Source organism: Ascaphus truei, chromosome 1 (genome assembly GCF_040206685.1).
Source record: "Ascaphus truei isolate aAscTru1 chromosome 1, aAscTru1.hap1, whole genome shotgun sequence".
Classification (NCBI taxonomy): domain Eukaryota; kingdom Metazoa; phylum Chordata; class Amphibia; order Anura; family Ascaphidae; genus Ascaphus; species Ascaphus truei.
The window spans coordinates 25,727,785-25,746,574 of NC_134483.1; the positions used below are offsets into that span (position 1 = coordinate 25,727,785).

An 18,790-nucleotide genomic window follows, 5' to 3' on the forward strand; every position below is an offset into this window, starting at 1 on the left:
TGACAATAAAATGTTTATCATGTTCTGGGTGGAAAAGTTTATCATAAATGAATGAATGGGCAGGATTCCCTAAGCCCTGTCACTGGGTGTGGCAGCTAACTCGGATTGAGCTCTGTTATACCCCTTATCAGAGCTTTGTGAATCTTCCCCCCAATATTCGTAGAAAGAATAGAGAGAACCATCTTTTTATAACACTTTCTTTCTTTGTGTTGTAGCGGGTTACTGTGTAATAACGTACATCCTTGGTGTAGGAGACCGACATCTGGACAACCTCATGTTAACCAAAACAGGTGCAGTAGACTACATTATTGCTAAGAGTGCGTTTCTATATGACATGCTTTGTGTGGCCCCCTGTGAAAGTAATGACATTCAAGTGGTGGTGTAGTGAACACAAGAGATTTATTGAGCCATTTCCCCCCTGGGCCTGTGTTCCCGAGATACTTGCCAAGAAAGGTGCGGCCGCTACATCCTGCTTATTTGAATCGCCTGTGGGACAATAGGAAACTGCGGCGGATGATGTTGCAATAGATTTTAAGAGGCAATCCAAGGCACGATTTCCACCCCCAGTATAAATATATATTTATATATTCATTTCAGCTCCGGGGACCCCCTGCTTCCGGAGATACTTACCTGCGAATTAGGTGCCGGTAGCCGCTCCCCTCAGCTACCACGGTTCACAATATGTCTGCTCTTCAGACATTTCCCGCCCAGCGGACCAATAGGAAGCCGTGATGTCATCGGTGCGGCTTCCTATTGGCCCATGTGACACGGGAGTTTTAAACCTGAAAGCCCTGCCTGCTGAGCCTGAGCAGCTACCAGTACCTACTTCGGAGGTAAGTCTCTCTGGAAGTAGAGGGTCCGCGGAGCTAAAATGAATGGGATTTGGCTCCAGAGACCACCTGCTTCAATTCTATATTAAGAAAAAAAATAGCCGGCTTGGATTGCTCCTCTAAATCACCATTGTGTTTCCCCTGGAGGGATGGGACCAGCGCTACCTTCAGTGGCATCTCTGGAAAAAGGTGGCCCCTGGACCTGTTTCATTGGAAGAAGTTGCTGCGGAGCGGAGATGGCACGTTTGATTATAAAGATTTTCAAAGTTTTGCTAATCATTTTCAATGACAAACTAGGGCAGGGGCGGCCAACTCCAGTCATCTAGGGCCACCAACAGGCTAGTGAATTGGGGATATCCCTGCTTCAGCATAGGTGGCTCAATCGTTGACTGAGCCACCTGTGCTGAAGCAGGGATATCTTTAAAACCCGACCTGTTGGTGGCCCTTGAGGACTGGAGTTAAGCACCCCTGAGCTAGAGTTTTGATTTGTGTTGGATCCATTGAGATTTGATTATGCGACTTCACCAATCGAGTTAATATTTGGTGTTTTTAATGTGGTAACTAATTCTGTTCAGATGATGTACATTGAGCTCCTGTATCGTCATGTTATTGGACTTACATGCCAAAACAAACCGGCTTTACTTAAATGACTTGGGATCTTATTCAGTGTGCTGTACGATCGTCTCCTCCTTGTCTGGGAAATATCGAGCCCTATTCATACTATCTTAACAACACAACTGATTTATTTAAGAAAAACGTAGGATTTTGAGTGCAATGCTGCTTTTTTTAAATATGCAATCACTCTAACTCTTTAACATTTGTTAAATGTGAAGGTGTATGTATGTATGTATGTATGTATGTATGTATGTGTGTGTGTGTGTAATATATATATATATATATATATATATTACACACACACACACACATTATTATTAATCTGATGTTCTAAACCATGCATTTAATATTGCTGGACACAATTAAAGTGACCGTTGTAATTTCAATGTCTTAAAACGTCTCAAAATACCATTGTGAGAAGGTTCCCTGACCTCCTGTTTAACAGAATGACAGTGAGGGAGTTCTTATTTATACTTTACAAGTGCGTAGCGCAATAAAACGTATAATTAAACGCAGCCTAAACTCCAGCAATTGATATTGAATAAAAATAGGACATTTATTATACCTCTAAAACACGGGTGCTCAAGGGCTTCCAACGGGCCGGGTGCTCAAATTCAGTCCCCAAGGGCTTCCAACGGGCCGGGTGCTCAAATTCAGTCCCCAAGGGCTTCCAACGGGCCGGGTGCTCAAATTCAGTCCCCAAGGGCTTCCAACGGGCCGGGTGCTCAAATTCAGTCCCCAAGGGCTTCCAACGGGCCGGGTGCTCAAATTCAGTCCCCAAGGGCTTCCAACGGGCCGGGTGTTCAAGTTCAGTCCTCAATGGCTTCCAACGGGCCGGGTGCTCAAATTCAGTCCTCAAGGGCTTCCAACGGGCCGGGTGCTCAAATTCAGTCCTCAAGGGCTTCCAACGGGCCGGGTGCTCAAATTCAGTCCTCAAGGGCTTCCAACGGGCCGGGTGCATACTAAGCCATATAACCTAAAGTAGCATTAAAGCAACAAAATGTGAAACCCACAATGGGTTTAAAAAAAAAAAAATTAAAAAAACAGTTCTGTAGTATTGGATAATACTTACTGCATTCTGATTATTATTGTTGTTGACATTTTTAATGAGTTTTAAAGCATCCTTTGATTTCTATAGCAGTTTTTAGCCCGCCTTCGCAGCAGTGCAAGATCTTTGCAACATTTTCCTGTTTGTAATCATTTGTTGCCAGTATTCCCAGCAGCTTGAGCTGTAAACTGGAACAGTAGATACTGTTACCTGAGTAATATAAGGATACATTGTAGCTGCTGAGGTACACTGACTGAAGCAGCCATTATGTTAGGCACACCATAAGGATTTTTTTTTACAGATTTATAACAGGAGCACCAAACGATTGCCAGCTTAGGGAAGAATGTAGAATTATACCTTCTCACAGGCTTTACATATGCAAATAATATAAAAATGGTATTAAGAAATGAATAATACATTTTTTTTTAAAATGCAGTAAGTATTATCTAATACTACAGAACAGTTTTATTTTAAATCCCCATATAAGATTTCACATGTTTTGCTGCTTACATTACCACTAAAACAATGTGTTTAGGTGTATTATGTTGCCTTAAACCTCGCTGGCGGTAGCCGTTGAGGACTGAACTTGAGCATCCCGGCTCCAAACCATCTTCTATGTTCTTGGGACAATCACCAGTCAAATCCAGTTTATTTATAAACTGTTTTTTTCTTGTAACTTGATGAGCATTGTATTGTATCAAAGAGAAAAGGAAACCTAGTATATAAGCACTCTGTCACAACTGTATGTATAGTGGATGTATTAAAATACTTTATTTGTATCAATAAATAAAAAAAGGGGGTTTAAAATAAATATGTATCAAACAGTACGTGACTGTCAATTTGTAACGTAACTCTGGTAAGTTAGGTTGATATAACGTATGGAGATCCCTGATAGATTTTCAGGATCTGTGGGTTATGAGGACTGGAGTTGAGAACCCCTGGAGTAAGGTACAATAAGGTTCTTTGGCAACCTGCTTGAGAAATACTATTTTATACAGAAACAGCCATTTCCTTCCACTGCTTGGGACACACAAACCCCAGTCTGTCTCTTTGCACGTCTGCTTCAGTATACTGAACGTTATTGTAACCGAGTGGAAACAACAAACTGCAGGCGGCTGGTATAACATGTAATCCATGTCTGTGAATTACCTTGGTAATGCAGCAGAGGGCAGTGGAAATCCACCATAGTGTCTGGGTCTGTGCAGGCTCATAACGCAGAGGGAAGAGCACAAGCTTCTGTGTGTCCTTGTTTTGTGAGAAGAGATTCTGATACAACGGTTATAAATAGTACTGTACATTGCTTTTTACCTCCACCAACTTAAAACATAAATGTAGTCAGTGCAAAGACTATGCAAAAATATTGGTTTAAACAGGTTAGCTTAAAGCAGCAGACAAGCAACGTGTGTCTCCCCCCTCCCCTTTAATATGTGCATCAATACAATCGACACACTGACAAGTGATTAGCTAAGTTGCCGATCGATCCGTTCTCCTGTTATCGATTGGCGAAGATTCGGCTCGGGGGTTCACTAAATGGCTGTCAGTGCAGCAGAAGAGGTCAAAAGATACAAAGGTCTGTGGGTAAGATCATGTGACCAGGCAGTCACTAGATTTTATTTATTTTATTTATTTATTTATAAAATATTTTACCAGGAAGTAATACATTGAGAGTTACCTCTCGTTTTCAAGTATGTCCTGGGCACAGAGTAAAACAAAATAATACATGGTTACAAATACAGTTACATAAATGAACAAGGTATACATTATATACAAGACATTGCATGCACAGTTAAAGAAAATATATATTATGAGCGTATGAAACAGTTACAGACCAGATTAAAGTGTGAGACAGCCTTAGATTTGAAAGAACTTAAGCTGGTGGTGGATATGAGAGTCTCTGGTAGGTTGTTCCAGTTTTGGGGTGCACGGAAGGAGAAGGAGGAACGTCCGGATACTTTGTTGGGTCTTGGGACCATGAATAGTCTTTTGGAGTCTGATCTCAGGTGATAGGTACTGCATGTGGTAGGGGTGAGGAGCTTGTTCAGGTAGCTGGGTAGCTTTCCCAGAAAGTATTTGAGGGTGAGACAGGAAAGGTGAACTTTGCGCCTAGACTCTAGTGACGACCAATCTAGTTCTTTGAGCATTTCGCAGTGATGTGTGTTGTAGTTGCATTGGAGAACAAAACGACAAATTGAATTGTAGAGGGTGTCAAGTTTGCTAAGGTGGGTTTGAGGAGCCGAGCCATATACTATGTCTCCATAGTCAATAATTGGCATTAGCATCTGCTGTGCAATACGCTTTCTGACCAGGAGACTTAGGGAGGATTTGTTCCTGTAAAGTACCCCTAGTTTCCATAGGTCTTGGTTGTCAGGGTATCAATGTGCATCCCGAATGTTAAGTGGGAGTCAAACCATAAGCCCAGGTATTTAAAACTAGTGACAGGTGTTAGGGTGGTGTTAGTTCTAATCAGGAGCTCAGTCACTGGAAGCTTTACAAATTTAGTCTTGGTCCCAAATACCATTGTATTACAGATACAATTGGTGCACTTCTAGAGAGAGGGCAGGGCTCAAAAAGGGGTGTGTCAGAGTCTGTTTCAGAAGAGGAAGGGGATGTGACTTTGTAAATTGTTGCTATAGAAATAAAAACTGCTTGTTACATAATAATAATTATTATTATTATAATACATAAACAAATTCAGAGTTTTAAAAAAAAAATGCTACAAGTTTTTTTCTTATTGTACAGAACTGATTTGTTAAAAAAAAACACAAAAAAAAACCACACACGTAGGATATTGCCGGGCTGCAGCTTTAAATAAAGACCAAACATAAGAGGTTTTCACATTTTGTGTAGTAAATGTGTTTTTTTTTTTCTTGCCACCCCTCCCACCACTCTTCATCTTATTTTCTCTTTATTGTAGTTACTATAACTAGAGTGTCTGTGTATGTCTTCCTGTTTTATTTATCGGTCATTGATCGTTTACTGTATGTATATTCTAAAAGTTTGTTCTGATCCTCACTTAATACAAATTGGCCTTGTTTAGACTTCACATAGCTGCTGGGAAGCCACCTGCCCCATATTTAACTAAAAACGCATGAAGAACAAATCCAGCACACACACACAGGTACAGATGTAGCAGTCCATGTTGTTCTCTCTTCTGAGGTATATTGGGGAATACTACAGTAATCTGTACCAACTCTACCTATAAATTCTACAGAAACAATGATATTCTGAAGTACAGTATGCCTAGGTATACAGAGTTATCTGGGGGAACAATATAATTCTCCACATCTGTACTGTATTTGGCATGCCATATACAAATGTGCATGTTCCAAAAGCACGGACCTCTCAAGGTAGACATGCTGGTACCATTTCATGACACAGATTAAGGTGTAGTGTTAATGTATTCAGTGTATGTTTATATATTACATAGTATGGTTGTTAAAGAAGCAGCTCCTTTCCCTTCTCACTCCCCCCACACCCCTATGTATAGGAAGCCATTCCTTTCTAGTTCTTTTATTGTAAACTAATTAATTTAAAAACAAATCATAAGACATGAAAACAAATTGATTTTGAAGTCTTTTTTTTTTTCTGCAGTAAAATGATCAGGATACTTAGGAAGTTACAGTGGTGGTTTTAAGCAGCACAGGAAGGGATCACAAAGTGACATAATTCCCCAGACTCTCCAGTCTACTAACAGTCATTGTGCAGCGGGTCTCCTCCCCACTCTCCCAAACCCACCCATTAGCCAGAGGCAAGTCAGAGAGTGAGAGCGGGGGCCACAGCTCAGTCCCAGGACAGGCAGCATGTGCAGGGGGGCTCAGAACTGAGTGGGAGCGGGGGCCGCAGCTCAGTCCCAGGACAGGCAGCATGTGCAGGGGGGCTCAGAACTGAGTGGGAGCGGGGGCCGCAGCTCAGTCACAGGGCAGCATGTGCAGGGGGGCTCAGAACTGAGTGGGAGCGGGGGCCGCAGCTCAGTCCCAGGACAGGCAGCATGTGCAGGTTGGCTCAGAACTGAGTGGGAGCGGGGGCCGCAGCTCAGTCACAGGGCAGCATGTGCAGGGAGGCTCAGAACTGAGTGGGAGCGGGGGCCGCAGCTCAGTCCCAGGACAGGCAGCATGTGCAGGGGGGCTCAGAACTGAGTGGGAGCGGGGGCCGCAGCTCAGTCACAGGGCAGCATGTGCAGGGGGGCATAGAACTGAGTGGGAGCGGGGGCCACAGCTCAGTCCCAGGAAAGGGCAGCATGTGCAGGGGGGCTCAGAACTGAGTAGGAGCGGGGGCCACAGCTCAGTCCCAGGACAGGCAGCATGTGCAGGGGGGCTCAGAACTGAGTGGGAGCGGGGGCCGCAGCTCAGTCCCAGGACACAGGGCAGCATGTGCAGGGGGGCTCAGAACTGAGTTGGAGTGGGGGCAGTCCCGGGACAGGCAGCATGTGCAGGGGGGCTCAGAACTGACTGGGGGTGGGGGCCACAGCTCAGTCACAGGACAGCATGTGCAGGGGGCTCAGAAGTGATTGGGAGTGGGGGCCACAACTCAGTCACAGGACAGCATGTGCAGGGGGGCTCAGAACTGAGTGGGAGTGGGGGCAGTCCCAGGACAGGCAGCATGTGCAAGGGGGCTCAGAACTGAGTGGGAGCGGGGGCCCCAGCTCAGTCACAGGACAGCATGTGCAGGGGGCTCAGTACTGAGTGGGAGTGGGGGCAGTCCCAGGACAGGCAGCGTGTGCAGGGGGGCTCAGAACTGAGTGCGAGCGGGGGCCACAGCTCAGTCCCAGGGCACAGGACAGCATGTGCAGGGGGCTCAGAACTGAGTGGGGAGGGAGTTGATACAATGGACATTTTCTGGCAGTTGGAGCAATGCTACAAAATGATGCACATCCAATATTTATACAATTATTTAATGGTTCAATATTTTGGCCAAAAGATACAGTCACAACAAGGTACTGTATCAACATTTCCCTATCTACCATTTTTATATTGTGTCCTTTGAAAATGAATCAAGTCCCCACAATGGTCACTTGTGCTGCTTCATTAAAGTGGCCACCCTGCCGAGTCCCTCCCCACTCACTTGTTTGAGGCACCCGGCACATGCTGCCACTGCTCAGTGACGGCTAGCTCAGCATGTACATGTGCCAATCTATGTGTCTGTTTGTCTGTCTCTGTCAGTGTGGCTGTTGTGATGTGTTTGTATCTATCTCTACAGAAGTCTGTGTAGGTCAGCCTGTCTGTCACTGTTGGAGCCTTAGGCTGCGCTTATAGTGACGGTGACAGCGACGCAACGTCGCGTCAAAACAAATGCATTGCGACAGTTTGGTCGCGATCGCTGGAAGTCATCTCAATTAGATTTTTCCAGCGACCGTAGCCTGACGGCACAGGCGCCGGCACTATTAAGCGTCGCCTTAGGCTGTGTTTATAGTACTGGTTGCGGCGACGCTACCCGTGACGTCGCTGTATTTGCACACTGGTGTGCGATGTCGCTGGCAGCAAGGGGCTATGTGATTGGTTGCTGCCAGTCACGTGGTGCGGCTGTCTCTGGAAATGTCAAATTCTTTTGACTGCAGTGATTTTTGTCGCTGTGATGTCACAAATCGCCATCGCGCCCACTATAGATGGTTGCTACGGACAAATTAAGTTGCCTTGTGGTTGCACGCCGTCGCTGTAGCCAGTACTATAAACTCAACCTTAAGGAGAAGGGAGACGGCAGTGGGGGAGGGGGGATGGAAGGGCTGAATCAGTGGAAGAAGGGGGGACTGAGTCAGTGTGAGGAGGGAGGGGAGACTGAGAGTCAGTGTAAGGAGTGGGGCTGAGTCAGTAGAGAGAAGGTGAGTCACCCTTCTGCAGCAGGAGGAGGGGAAGGGGGGATGTGCGACCTCCATGTATCTGGGAAACAGCACTTGTGCATTGGGGGGTGTGAGGCCTGGCAGAAGGGGCCTTGTTGTGGTGTGGGTCAGGGAGAAGTGAGACCTTGGGGTGGGGGGGGGGGAGGTGAGGCGGAAGGGGCCTTGTGGTGGGGGTCGGAGTAGCGGGACCTTTGGGGGGAGGTGAGGCGAAGGGGCCTTGTTGTGGTGGGGGTCAGGGATAAGAGGGACCTGGGCGGGGGGGGGGGGGGAGTTGAGGCGGAAGGGGCCTTGATGCAGCACAGAGGCCGTGTTGGGGTGGGGGAGAAGGGACCTTGATTCGAGTGGAGGGGGAGTAGGTGAGGAAGGGGCCTTGATGTTTCGGGTGTACTCAGCGATTTACAAAAGAGAGTACATGGAATTATAATACAATATATATCTCAAATAAAAATATCACAGTCACATGTCTGCAACCCTGCTTTTCACCATTATCACCTAGCATACAGTGCTTCCACTGCAGCAAGGAATCTAATGTGTGGTGGAAACCTATACAAGCTTCAAATTGCAAAGCTAGTATAACCAGCCTCACACTGATGAAACCCAAAAGCTTGGATAGGTTTCCACCACACATTAGATAAGTTATGGTTGGAGTGCACTGTGTGCTCATTTGCATGTAATTTCCCAGAATCCCTTGCTGCAGTGGAAGCACTGTATGCTAGGCAATAATGGTGAAAAGCAGGGTTGCAGACCTGGCTAAGGTTAAGGCCCCGCTCCCTGAATCAGCGCGCCCGCACTGCAGACAGGCGGCGCGCTGATACACAGACCGCAATATGCGGTCTGGCGGGAGCCGGGGCGGGAGTGGGGGGCGTGCCTTGAGCGGAGGGACCCGCTACTCCCCCCCTGCCTCTACGGGCTGCCGGACAGGAGGGAACTGCTGCAGGCTGCTGTAAGGTAAGCAGCTCCCTCCCCCTTCCTCCACAAATGCCCCACACACACACACACACACACACACACACACCCTACCTTATGTAGGAAGCTGTGACAGCTCCCGCCCCCGCCGCTGATTGGCTCATCACACGTCACCTCTCGGGATCACAATTTTCTTGCATCCCCTGGCGGCTGACGCGTCACAGCGCGTAGTGAGCCGTGCAGCGAGGGAGGACTGGGACCGGCTCCGAAGGATTCCCCTGCTGGGGAATGCTCGTGCAGCCGCCCGCGCCGCCGGGCGCAGCGGGTCCCAGCCCTAAGACATGTGAATGTGCTCAAGTGGGATATTTTAATTTGCTATATGGTATACGGTGGAGGTTTATTTATCACTTTTTTCACCCACCATAACATATCTAATGTGTGGTGGAAACCTATCCCAGCTTCAAATTGCAAAGCCAGTATAACCAGCCTCACACTGATAAGACCCAAAAGGTCGAAACAGCTGTCTGTGAGTTTACTGGCTTTGCATCTTAACCCAGGCTGTTCTGAAAAGCTGTGTAATGCAGCAAGCATAAGCTTATACGGGTCCATGTCAAAATGTATTTGAAGCAAAACGTGACAGTGTGTGACACACACACACACACACACACCTACCTTAGTGATGTCACTATGCTTGGAGGGAGTGGCTTGACTTCTGCAAAATATCTATTATCCCTAAACATCTTCTAAAAGGTGGACATGGCTGGGTTCTGCCTAATTACTCTACACCAGGTGATGAAAAAAGGCGGTACACTGTAGCAACCTATACAGTTAAACCGCTAAGGCCCATTAACCCCCTTAAATAAATGTAGTAATCCAAAACTGTAGGTGTTTATGAAATGTTTAAATGAATTCAAGGGAGAAGGAGCGGCTTAGTGAGTAAAGACACGGACTGGCACTGAGTGGCAATAGCAGGGGAACCTGGTTCAATTCCCCGTGTCGGCTCCTTGTGACCTTGGGCAAGTAACTTTATCCCCCTGTGCCTCAGGCACCAAAAACATAGATTGTAAGCTCTACGGGACCTGTGCCTGTAAAATGTCTCTGTAAAGCGCTAAGTAAAACTAGCAGCGCTATACAAGAACATGCTAAAAAAAACAAAAAATACCAGGCAGACAGTTTTTTGTGTTTGTATTCTCCTCTCACTGCTGCAGATGTCTGAATCATGGCCGGAATTAGTCCCCTTTCTATCTTGTGGACAAATGAAACCATTCCAGCTCTGATTTCAAGAGCAGGATACAAATTACACTGGTAATGTTTTCTTTGGTCATCATTCTCTTATGTCCTTCTACGCCTTCTACTGACTCATCTCATATATTTACTGCCCCACTATTTAAATGGAGAACTGGAAATTGTGTTAAGAAACACTTAGGCAAGTATAGAATTACAAGTGAGCGTCAGCCAGTCACATAAATGACCTTCTTCTGATGGCGTGGAAATTGAGTTTTCACTGCTGTCGAAATATTTTATTTATAAGTTGAAATACTTGAAAATATTCATTGTCAGTAGGGTACTCTGTTTTGTAGCATAAAAAAAGAGGAACAATAAACCTTCAGTGCTCTACTTGATTAATAAACAGAAGAGCCATTCGGAGAGCATGATGATGCCCTGATACTGCTTCTACAGACAAAGGCATCTGAAACGATATAGAGATCAATGTGTATACTAGAATGTCTTTGGGTCCTCAGGCCATGTGCTTTATCTATCTTAAATATGTTGATGAGTTTCCCATTTCAGTGAAGATTAAGTACTCCCGAGTGTTTGCAGGTCTCCTGCAGAGGCCCAAACCTGCATCATTTCCCCACGCTCACATACCGGGGTTAAGCTGCAGACAAGGATTCTAAAGTGTCAGAAAAATGAGTATCCGGCAGGCGTGGGACTTCCTATCCACGTCGATGCCCTAGAGCAGCGCTGTGCAAACTGGGGGGGCATGCAAAATTTTCAGGGGGGGGGAGTGCTTACAGAGGACCCATGCCCTTCCCCATAAGATTTAAATGAAACTATTTATTTTGTTTATATATAAAATGTTTTACCAGGAAGTAATACATTGAGAGTTACCTCTCGTTTTCAAGTATGTCCTGGGCATAGAGTTATGATGACAAAGACATGGTTACAAATACATGGTTACATTAAGAGAGCAGCGTTATACATTGTATACAAGACATTGCATGCACAGTAAGAGATAATATATATATATCATAGGCGTATGTAACAGTGACAGACCAGATTAAAATGTGAGACAGCTTTAGGTTTGAACGAACTTAAACTGGTGGTGGATGTGAGAGTCTCCGGTAGGCTGTTCCAGTTTTGGGGTGCACGGTAAGAGAAGGAGGAGCGGCCGGATACTTTGTTGAGCCTTGGAACCATGAACAGTCTTTTGGAGTCAGATCTCAGATACAGTAAGTGCTGCGTGTGGTAGGGGTGAGGAGCTTCTTCAGATAGGCGGCTAGCATGCCCAGAAAGTATTTGAAGGCAAGACAGGAAAGATGAACTTTCAGGATATCCCTGCTTCAGCACAAGTGGCTCAATCAGTCCCATCTTCAGCACAGGTGGCTCAGCCAGAGGCTCAGTCTTCAATTGTAGTTATATAGCTACAGTAAGTGCGAGTGACGTCAGTTACAGAATCAGGGGACCCGCTTAGGCATCGATTTCATCCTTTAGGGCTCCTCAGTGTGACTTTGGTCACTGATTCCATATTGTGAAACTGGTAGTGCTTGCAAACTGTCTTCTCTCAATTAGAAGTTGTCCTCCTGGGACCTGAATTGCTGTTCTTTTGGTGAGGACTATAGGACAATGTAGCCACATATATAATGTAATGCTGTTACGGATTACTTAGGCTGCGTCCCCGCTAACGCTGAGCTTGCTGAGTGGGCGGCGCTTGGCGAGGTGACGTGTGTGTGTGTGTGTGTGTGTGTGTATATATACACACACACACAGACATCCCTGCTCACGCAATGCGCGCGGGTATGCGCGTGCACACACGCTCACCGGCGCTTATCGCTTCGGTAAATACATTTTTCATACTTACCAGCGCGCTCAGCTTCCTCTGCAGCGTTACCCCCCCGCCCCCCACTCGCCCGCAAAAATGTAAAGGCCACCCGGCGCTCATGCTTGGAGAGCTCCCAAAGCATGAGCGCGCTCAGCGCCAGCGGGAACACAGCCTTACTTGTCTTCTTGCTACCAAGTTACTCGGTTAAACAGTTTTGATATGCACGTAGTTTACTTACCAGAGAAGTTATTTGTGTTTTTTTTGGCATGGAATATGCATAGCAGACCTGTACCTTACGCCAGGTGTGTGTAACTTTTTCCCCCTGCGCCCCCCTGCCTGCTCGTCCCCCCGCCGGCTCGACTCCGGCTTCAAATGATGCTGCCGGCACCACCCTGCGCGTCGCCCAACACCAAGGTAAGAACATTTACAGAGACCTCGCGCGGTCCCCCAGCATTTAATTTAATTGCCCTTGAGGAAGCACAGGGCCTCTGTAACCGCCACCCCCCCCCCCACTTTGCACGCCTTTGCCTTATACCCTAACCGTGGGGGGCTCTGGATTTTTTTTAAATATTTTGGCAGAAGGCGTACTTTTGTGGTCCCCTCTGTTACATCTTTCAATGTGGGTTAACGCAGGCAGCCCTGGTGTTAGGCTAAGGCCCCGGTAACTCAGCTGCAAAGCGCGCCCGCGAGATTGGCGGGCGTGCAGCCGATTCCCTGGTCTGCAGCTCACTGCAGGAAGAGAGACCGGGGGGGGGGGGCATGGCGGGGGAGTGACAGGGGCGCGGCCATGACGTCACCCGGCAGGTTCGCCCTCATTGGCTGAACCGCCGGGGGGCGTGCCGTATAGCTAGTCGCGAGTCCTGCTCTCAAATCTATTGAGAGCAGGAGCAACTCTCGCCCCAGCGCTGCGGCCCCCCCTCGCAGCGAGGTCAAGGCCTTATGCGTATTTCGGACACAGCAATATTACTCTTGCTGTTTTATTAGCAGCAAATATAGATTAGCACCTGGCTCTCATCAGAGCACTGCGTTTACTTTGCCAGCTTGAGATCATTGGCAAATGGATCCTTGCTATGACCTCCAGGCCCAGCTGTAGCTGTACTTTAAGAACACAGGAATTGAAGAAAGAAAGCCCAGCTCTGCGTTGTGATGGTTTTGGGTCAGTATTTCCACTTGGAGGATTTCAGCATCTAACTCATTTGAGATATTTCATTACCTTGGCCCCTTGCAAGACGCCCTTACCAGAACACCTTCCTACCGTCTGAACGTTCTTCCTACTTACCAATTAGATTGTAAGCTCTTTGGGGCAGGGACTAATTTTCCTAATGTTACTTTTATGTCTGAAGCATATGTTGTTTATATGATGTCACGTGTATTACTGCTGTGAAGCGCTATGCACATTATTGGCGCTATATAAACAAACAAAAATTGAAGGTTCAGGGCACTGCGGATTTACAAAGTGCCCTGAACCTTCAATTTTTGCTGACTTTGGAGTTTTTCTCTGACAGGGACTCCCTGGACAAGGAGCACCGGTAACAGCAAGTGTCTGTCATTTAGCTTATGGTGTGTAGCATTATAATTGTATGTTACTATATAGATAAAGACATACATACAAGTCTTGGGGTACTTTATAGCAGGAAATGTTTTAACCTGCAACAGTGTGATGGATAGGACAGCGACAACAACCCCAGCTCCGGAGTTGAGGTGGTAAAGAACAATCCAATACCGGTGCACTATATAAAAGACCTCAATTTTATTCATACAAAAATAGAAAAAGTGTAGTTAATTCATTATAACATTCAGAAACAGTGTCTATATATGTGACGCTAATCCTCATATTATCCTCAAATGACGATTAAAAACAATTAAAATAACTAATGCCATCTAAACTACAAGGAATTCAGAGAACTTCTCACGTATGCATGTTACAGTATGAGCACATCGTGGTATAGTGCACATTCCCTGTGTAATTCACCTTGACCCAGGTCAAATACCTCCTAATTTATCATGTATGATATATATTCTATACTTTTCCCTTATAAGACAAATTAATCTTTCTATATTGGTGGACTCCGATGGTTTATTACCAAAGTATGAATAATAACTAAAGAGTTACAAAAGGTTAGAAAATGTTCTGTATATTTCTTTATTTTAGTCAGTCTTTTATATAGTATTTCCTGGGATATAGTACTTTTGTCATCATGTCCAGTCTTTATCTTGGCAATTGGGGGAGGGGGGGATTACAGCCATTTTTGGTGTTTGCGGCCACAATCTCAGATATTGCTGCCTCCGGTGTCATCGCTATTACTTTTATATAGTCCTCTTCAGTCCTTGTTAATTCACTGCTTGCAAGCTTCTCTTTAACAAGTTGCTCCAACAAGTTTTCTAATTTCATCATCCCATCTTTTGTTTGCCCATCGCCTTGGTCTTTTCATATCCCTCGGAGTGCAGTAGAGTACAATCTTCGTTCGACGATTTGTCATTTCTTCTTGTGATATGTCCGGCCCGCTGTCATTTGAATTTCTTCACCCTCGTGCTGATCGTAGACTTTGATTTGCATACAAACCCATGCAGTCTTTTCCCTACTTGGGGTGATACTCCGCATAGATTACTCAATACCTGGCTAAGTTAGCTAAAGCTCCTCAATGTTCTTCGCATTCAGGCTGCAGATTTCACATCCATATGTGAATGCAGGTAGCATACAATGGTCCAACACTTTCCTCGAGGCACAGGGGAAAGTTCCCTAGAAAGATTGTCTTGTTTCTGCCAAATATGCTCCATCCCGTCTTCATTGTCCTATTGATTTAATTCTTCTTGTTTGCCGGTTTTTTGATTTCTAGTTCTGTGCCATGTATTTTGATATTTGTAGAGTTGACCCATTTGTTGATCATCACTACGATCTTGCTGAGATTCATATGGAAGCCCGCCTTTTACCTGCCTTATACTTGCTTTTACCTACCTTTTACCTGCCTTGTACTTGCTTTTACCTGCCTTTTACCTGCCTTGTACTTGCTTTTACCCGCCTTGTACTTGCTTTTATCTGCCTTGTACTTGCTTTTACCTGCCTTGTACTTGCTTTTACCCGCTTTGTACTTGCTTTTACCCGCCTTGTACTTGCTTTTACCCGCCTTGTACTTGCTTTTACCTGCCTTGTACTTGCTTTTACCCGCCTTGTACTTGCTTTTATGAGTTCTGTAATTTGTTGCTGGAGGTCTTCTGAACTCGTGTCAAACATGACCATGCTATCTGCAAATCGGAGGTGGCTCATATTCACCGTTAATTTTGATTCCCAATTCAGTGTGTTGAACAATTCTGCTACAGTTGCTGTAGAAAGCTTTGGTGACGTGGTATCATCCTGTTGCTGATTCTTATCTTGCTTTTATCTTCATGTGCAGATGTAGCAAACTTTGCATCCATTAACGCAGTGCTTTGTGTTGGCGCTTGTGCGCTATTTAAGAACAGTGCGATTCAAATGAATGGTTAAGAGATATGGCACACACAATTATGTGTTACATAACATGCGCTAACGGAGTTAAGAATGTCTGCTACATCTGTAATATGTATAATTGTCATTTTCGGAAATGTTCCTTATAACATCAGTGTATGCTTCTTGGGCTCATCTAAGAAATGTACTGCATTGCAAAGTTGAAAAACATATTACTGATTTTTGCATATTATATTCATTAGGGAGATCACTTGACCAATTGTGCAGATAGGCACATCACACATTTAAAATGATGCATGGTTTGCTAGGACACAGCACAACACTGAAACAGAAATCAAGCAACTACCAATGGGTGTGGAAGGGTTAATTTATTTTAATGTCCCGTCCTTGTTATATTATTGTTCCTTCTTTTAGCCACGAGAACTGCTTTGTTCTATAAATACTCTCTCGTTTCCTTTTTTTAACGTGTGTGTGTATATGATAAGCAGAAATGAGTCTGTCTGTTTTCTACACGATTGGCAGTGGTACTATTAACACAAATCCGGATTTACAGCTAATACCAATAATCAGTGGTTGACAAATCACCCAAAAATCTAATCGCCACCTAGCCCCGCTCCCAATCCCGCCCTGCTTGGGGTCGGCCATAAGGAGGTCGCCACGGTGTCAAATCCAGTCGCCACGGGCCTGTATTTTAATGGATTTGTCGAACACTGCCAATAATAATCAGTTCACATAAAATAATACACTTTTTTATTACTTCATGTATTGTACTTTAACTGACAATACTGTAAGTTGGAATTAACTGGTTTTATGTTTGAAGTATGTTATAGCATAGCTTTTTGGACTAATGGGTTCCTTAGTTGTACAGTAGAGTAGAGTACTACTGTATCTGTATGACATAACTACGCGCCCCTGTATCTGTGTGCTGCTGTATCTGCATGACATCACTGTGCGCCCCAGTAACTGCGTGCCGCTGTATCTGCATGACATCACTGCGCACCCCTGTATCTGTGCACCCCTGTATCTGCATGACATCACTGTGCACCCCTGTATCTGTGTGCCCCTGTATCTGCGCACCCCTGTATCTGCATGACATCACTGCGCACCCCTGTATCTGCGCACCCCTGTATCTGCATGACATCACTGCGCACCCCTGTATCTGTGTGCCCCTGTATCTGCGCACCCCTGTATCTGCATGACATCACTGCGCACCCCTGTATCTGCATGACATCACTGCGCACCCCTGTATCTGTGTGCCCCTGTATCTGCGCACCCCTGTATCTGCGTGACATCACTGTGAGCCCCAGTATCTGTGTGCCGCTGTATCTGCATGACATCACAGCGCACCCCTGTATCTGTGTGCCGCTGTATCTGCGCGCCGCGGTATCTGCGCGCCGCTGTATCTGCGCCCCGCTGTATCTGCGCCCTGCTGTATCTGCATGACATCACTGCGCACCCCTGTATCTGTGTGCCGCTATATCTGCGCCCCGCTGTATCTGCGTGCCGCGGTATCTGCGCGCCGCGGTATCTGCGCGCCGCGGTATCTGTATGCAAAGCAAGATTCACCACAAACACCCGTACTCGCTCCACCTCCCCAGTTTCTCTAGCTTTGTCTCTGGCAGATGGTGGTCTGCAAACATAAATAATAGTCATTTCCAGAGGAAAAAAAAGTAATCATATTGCTTGACGAGTCATTGTTTTTGTTCAAAGACGTCAATTACGTTGTAAGTGGTATTTTGCCATTTTTGTGTTCGACGCTTCTGTTTTTATTGCTGAAGTGGTTTGCAGAGCCTGGCTGTCCCCTTCAGCAAGCAAGGGATTATCCTATATGCATGTGTTGTCTGCTAGAGGAGGTGTTGGATGCACGTCTTTAGTAGTTGAGATTGATTTGACAGATTTTAATGCTGTGCAGTTGTAGCACAAAGTACGTTTGCGGTCACAGTTCAGACACGTCATAACCATCACTACTTTGTCACTGCCATTTGTACGAAGTGCTATCCTGTATCCTGTGAATATAATTATGCCATGAGCAACAAAGTCTGTTCAACACACACACACACCTTGTATGTTTGTCGTGCTGATATACTGTACTCCAATCATGTGCAATTCACACGTTGGATTTCCCGAGACTATAATTTAGAGGGGATCCTTAGGCCTCGATCCTAGTGTCTACTGCTGCGTTCGCTAAAAACGCATACGGCCGCCATGCTGGGGACAGGGTCTGCCATGACCGCGTTGCGGGGGGCTACTGCTTCTGGATCGGACCCCCAATTGGCCCACAATTGTCGTGGGATCGCGTGCGGCCTCGGCAACACAAACAGTGCGTTTTGCTACATCTGTACATTGACAAACACCTCACAGTAATTGGTGTTTTAGTTTATTGATATTCGCCTCATATAACACAGTATTGCTTAGGGGCTTATATGCAAAGTCACAGTATAGCATTTTCAACCAATTTAGGTTAATAGCATTACTGTGTGGCTTATCTTTTCCTTACGTCATTATTACAATCAAACCAGGGGCATATGCATTAAGCGTTCTCGAATTATAGAGAAGTCTTCAAAGACCATTTGAATGATTTCAGCCATTGAACACATTATCACTTCTCATATTATTGATTCCATTTAAATGGGTATTTAATGTGTTGAATAAAACCTGCACGTTTCGTAAAAGCCATAAATAAAAATAAAAAAGGACGAAGGAAGGAGAGCAGATTAAAATACATGGCATGTTTCACAGGGAATGGAATATGAATGATCAAGTGAGATGTCCTGTTTGATGAGTGTCTTTCTGTGAACTCATTTGGCTATAAAAAGAATGATGGTGACACAAGGCCTCCACAGTCTTGTCAATTTGATGCTGATGACAGTGGCATTTAAAAGTGCTGACACGACTGGTGAGCCTTGATAACTTTGCATCTGACCATAGGGCAACTTTTCAAAACGTTTAAGCACTTTTAAGAATACTGCAACGCAAGTTAAAGAAGTGTTGCTTTAACAGAACATTATTGTGCTTTTGATAGCCATTTCAAGTTTAAATACGGTTTCTAGTTGGGTGGGGAGATATCATTTTA

At 45.4% G+C, this 18,790-nt stretch overlaps 1 protein-coding gene across 2 annotated transcripts in view; it reads left to right on the forward strand.

The window, feature by feature from the left end:
- PIK3C3 (phosphatidylinositol 3-kinase catalytic subunit type 3) overlaps nt 1–18,790 on the forward strand; it is a 248,129-nt gene that overhangs the window by 147,585 nt on the left and 81,754 nt on the right. For both annotated transcript variants that reach the window (XM_075585255.1, XM_075585264.1), the window contains one exon: nt 216–290. In XM_075585255.1, the coding sequence (XP_075441370.1) occupies nt 216–290 (75 nt within the window). The remainder of the gene's footprint in view (nt 1–215; nt 291–18,790) is intronic.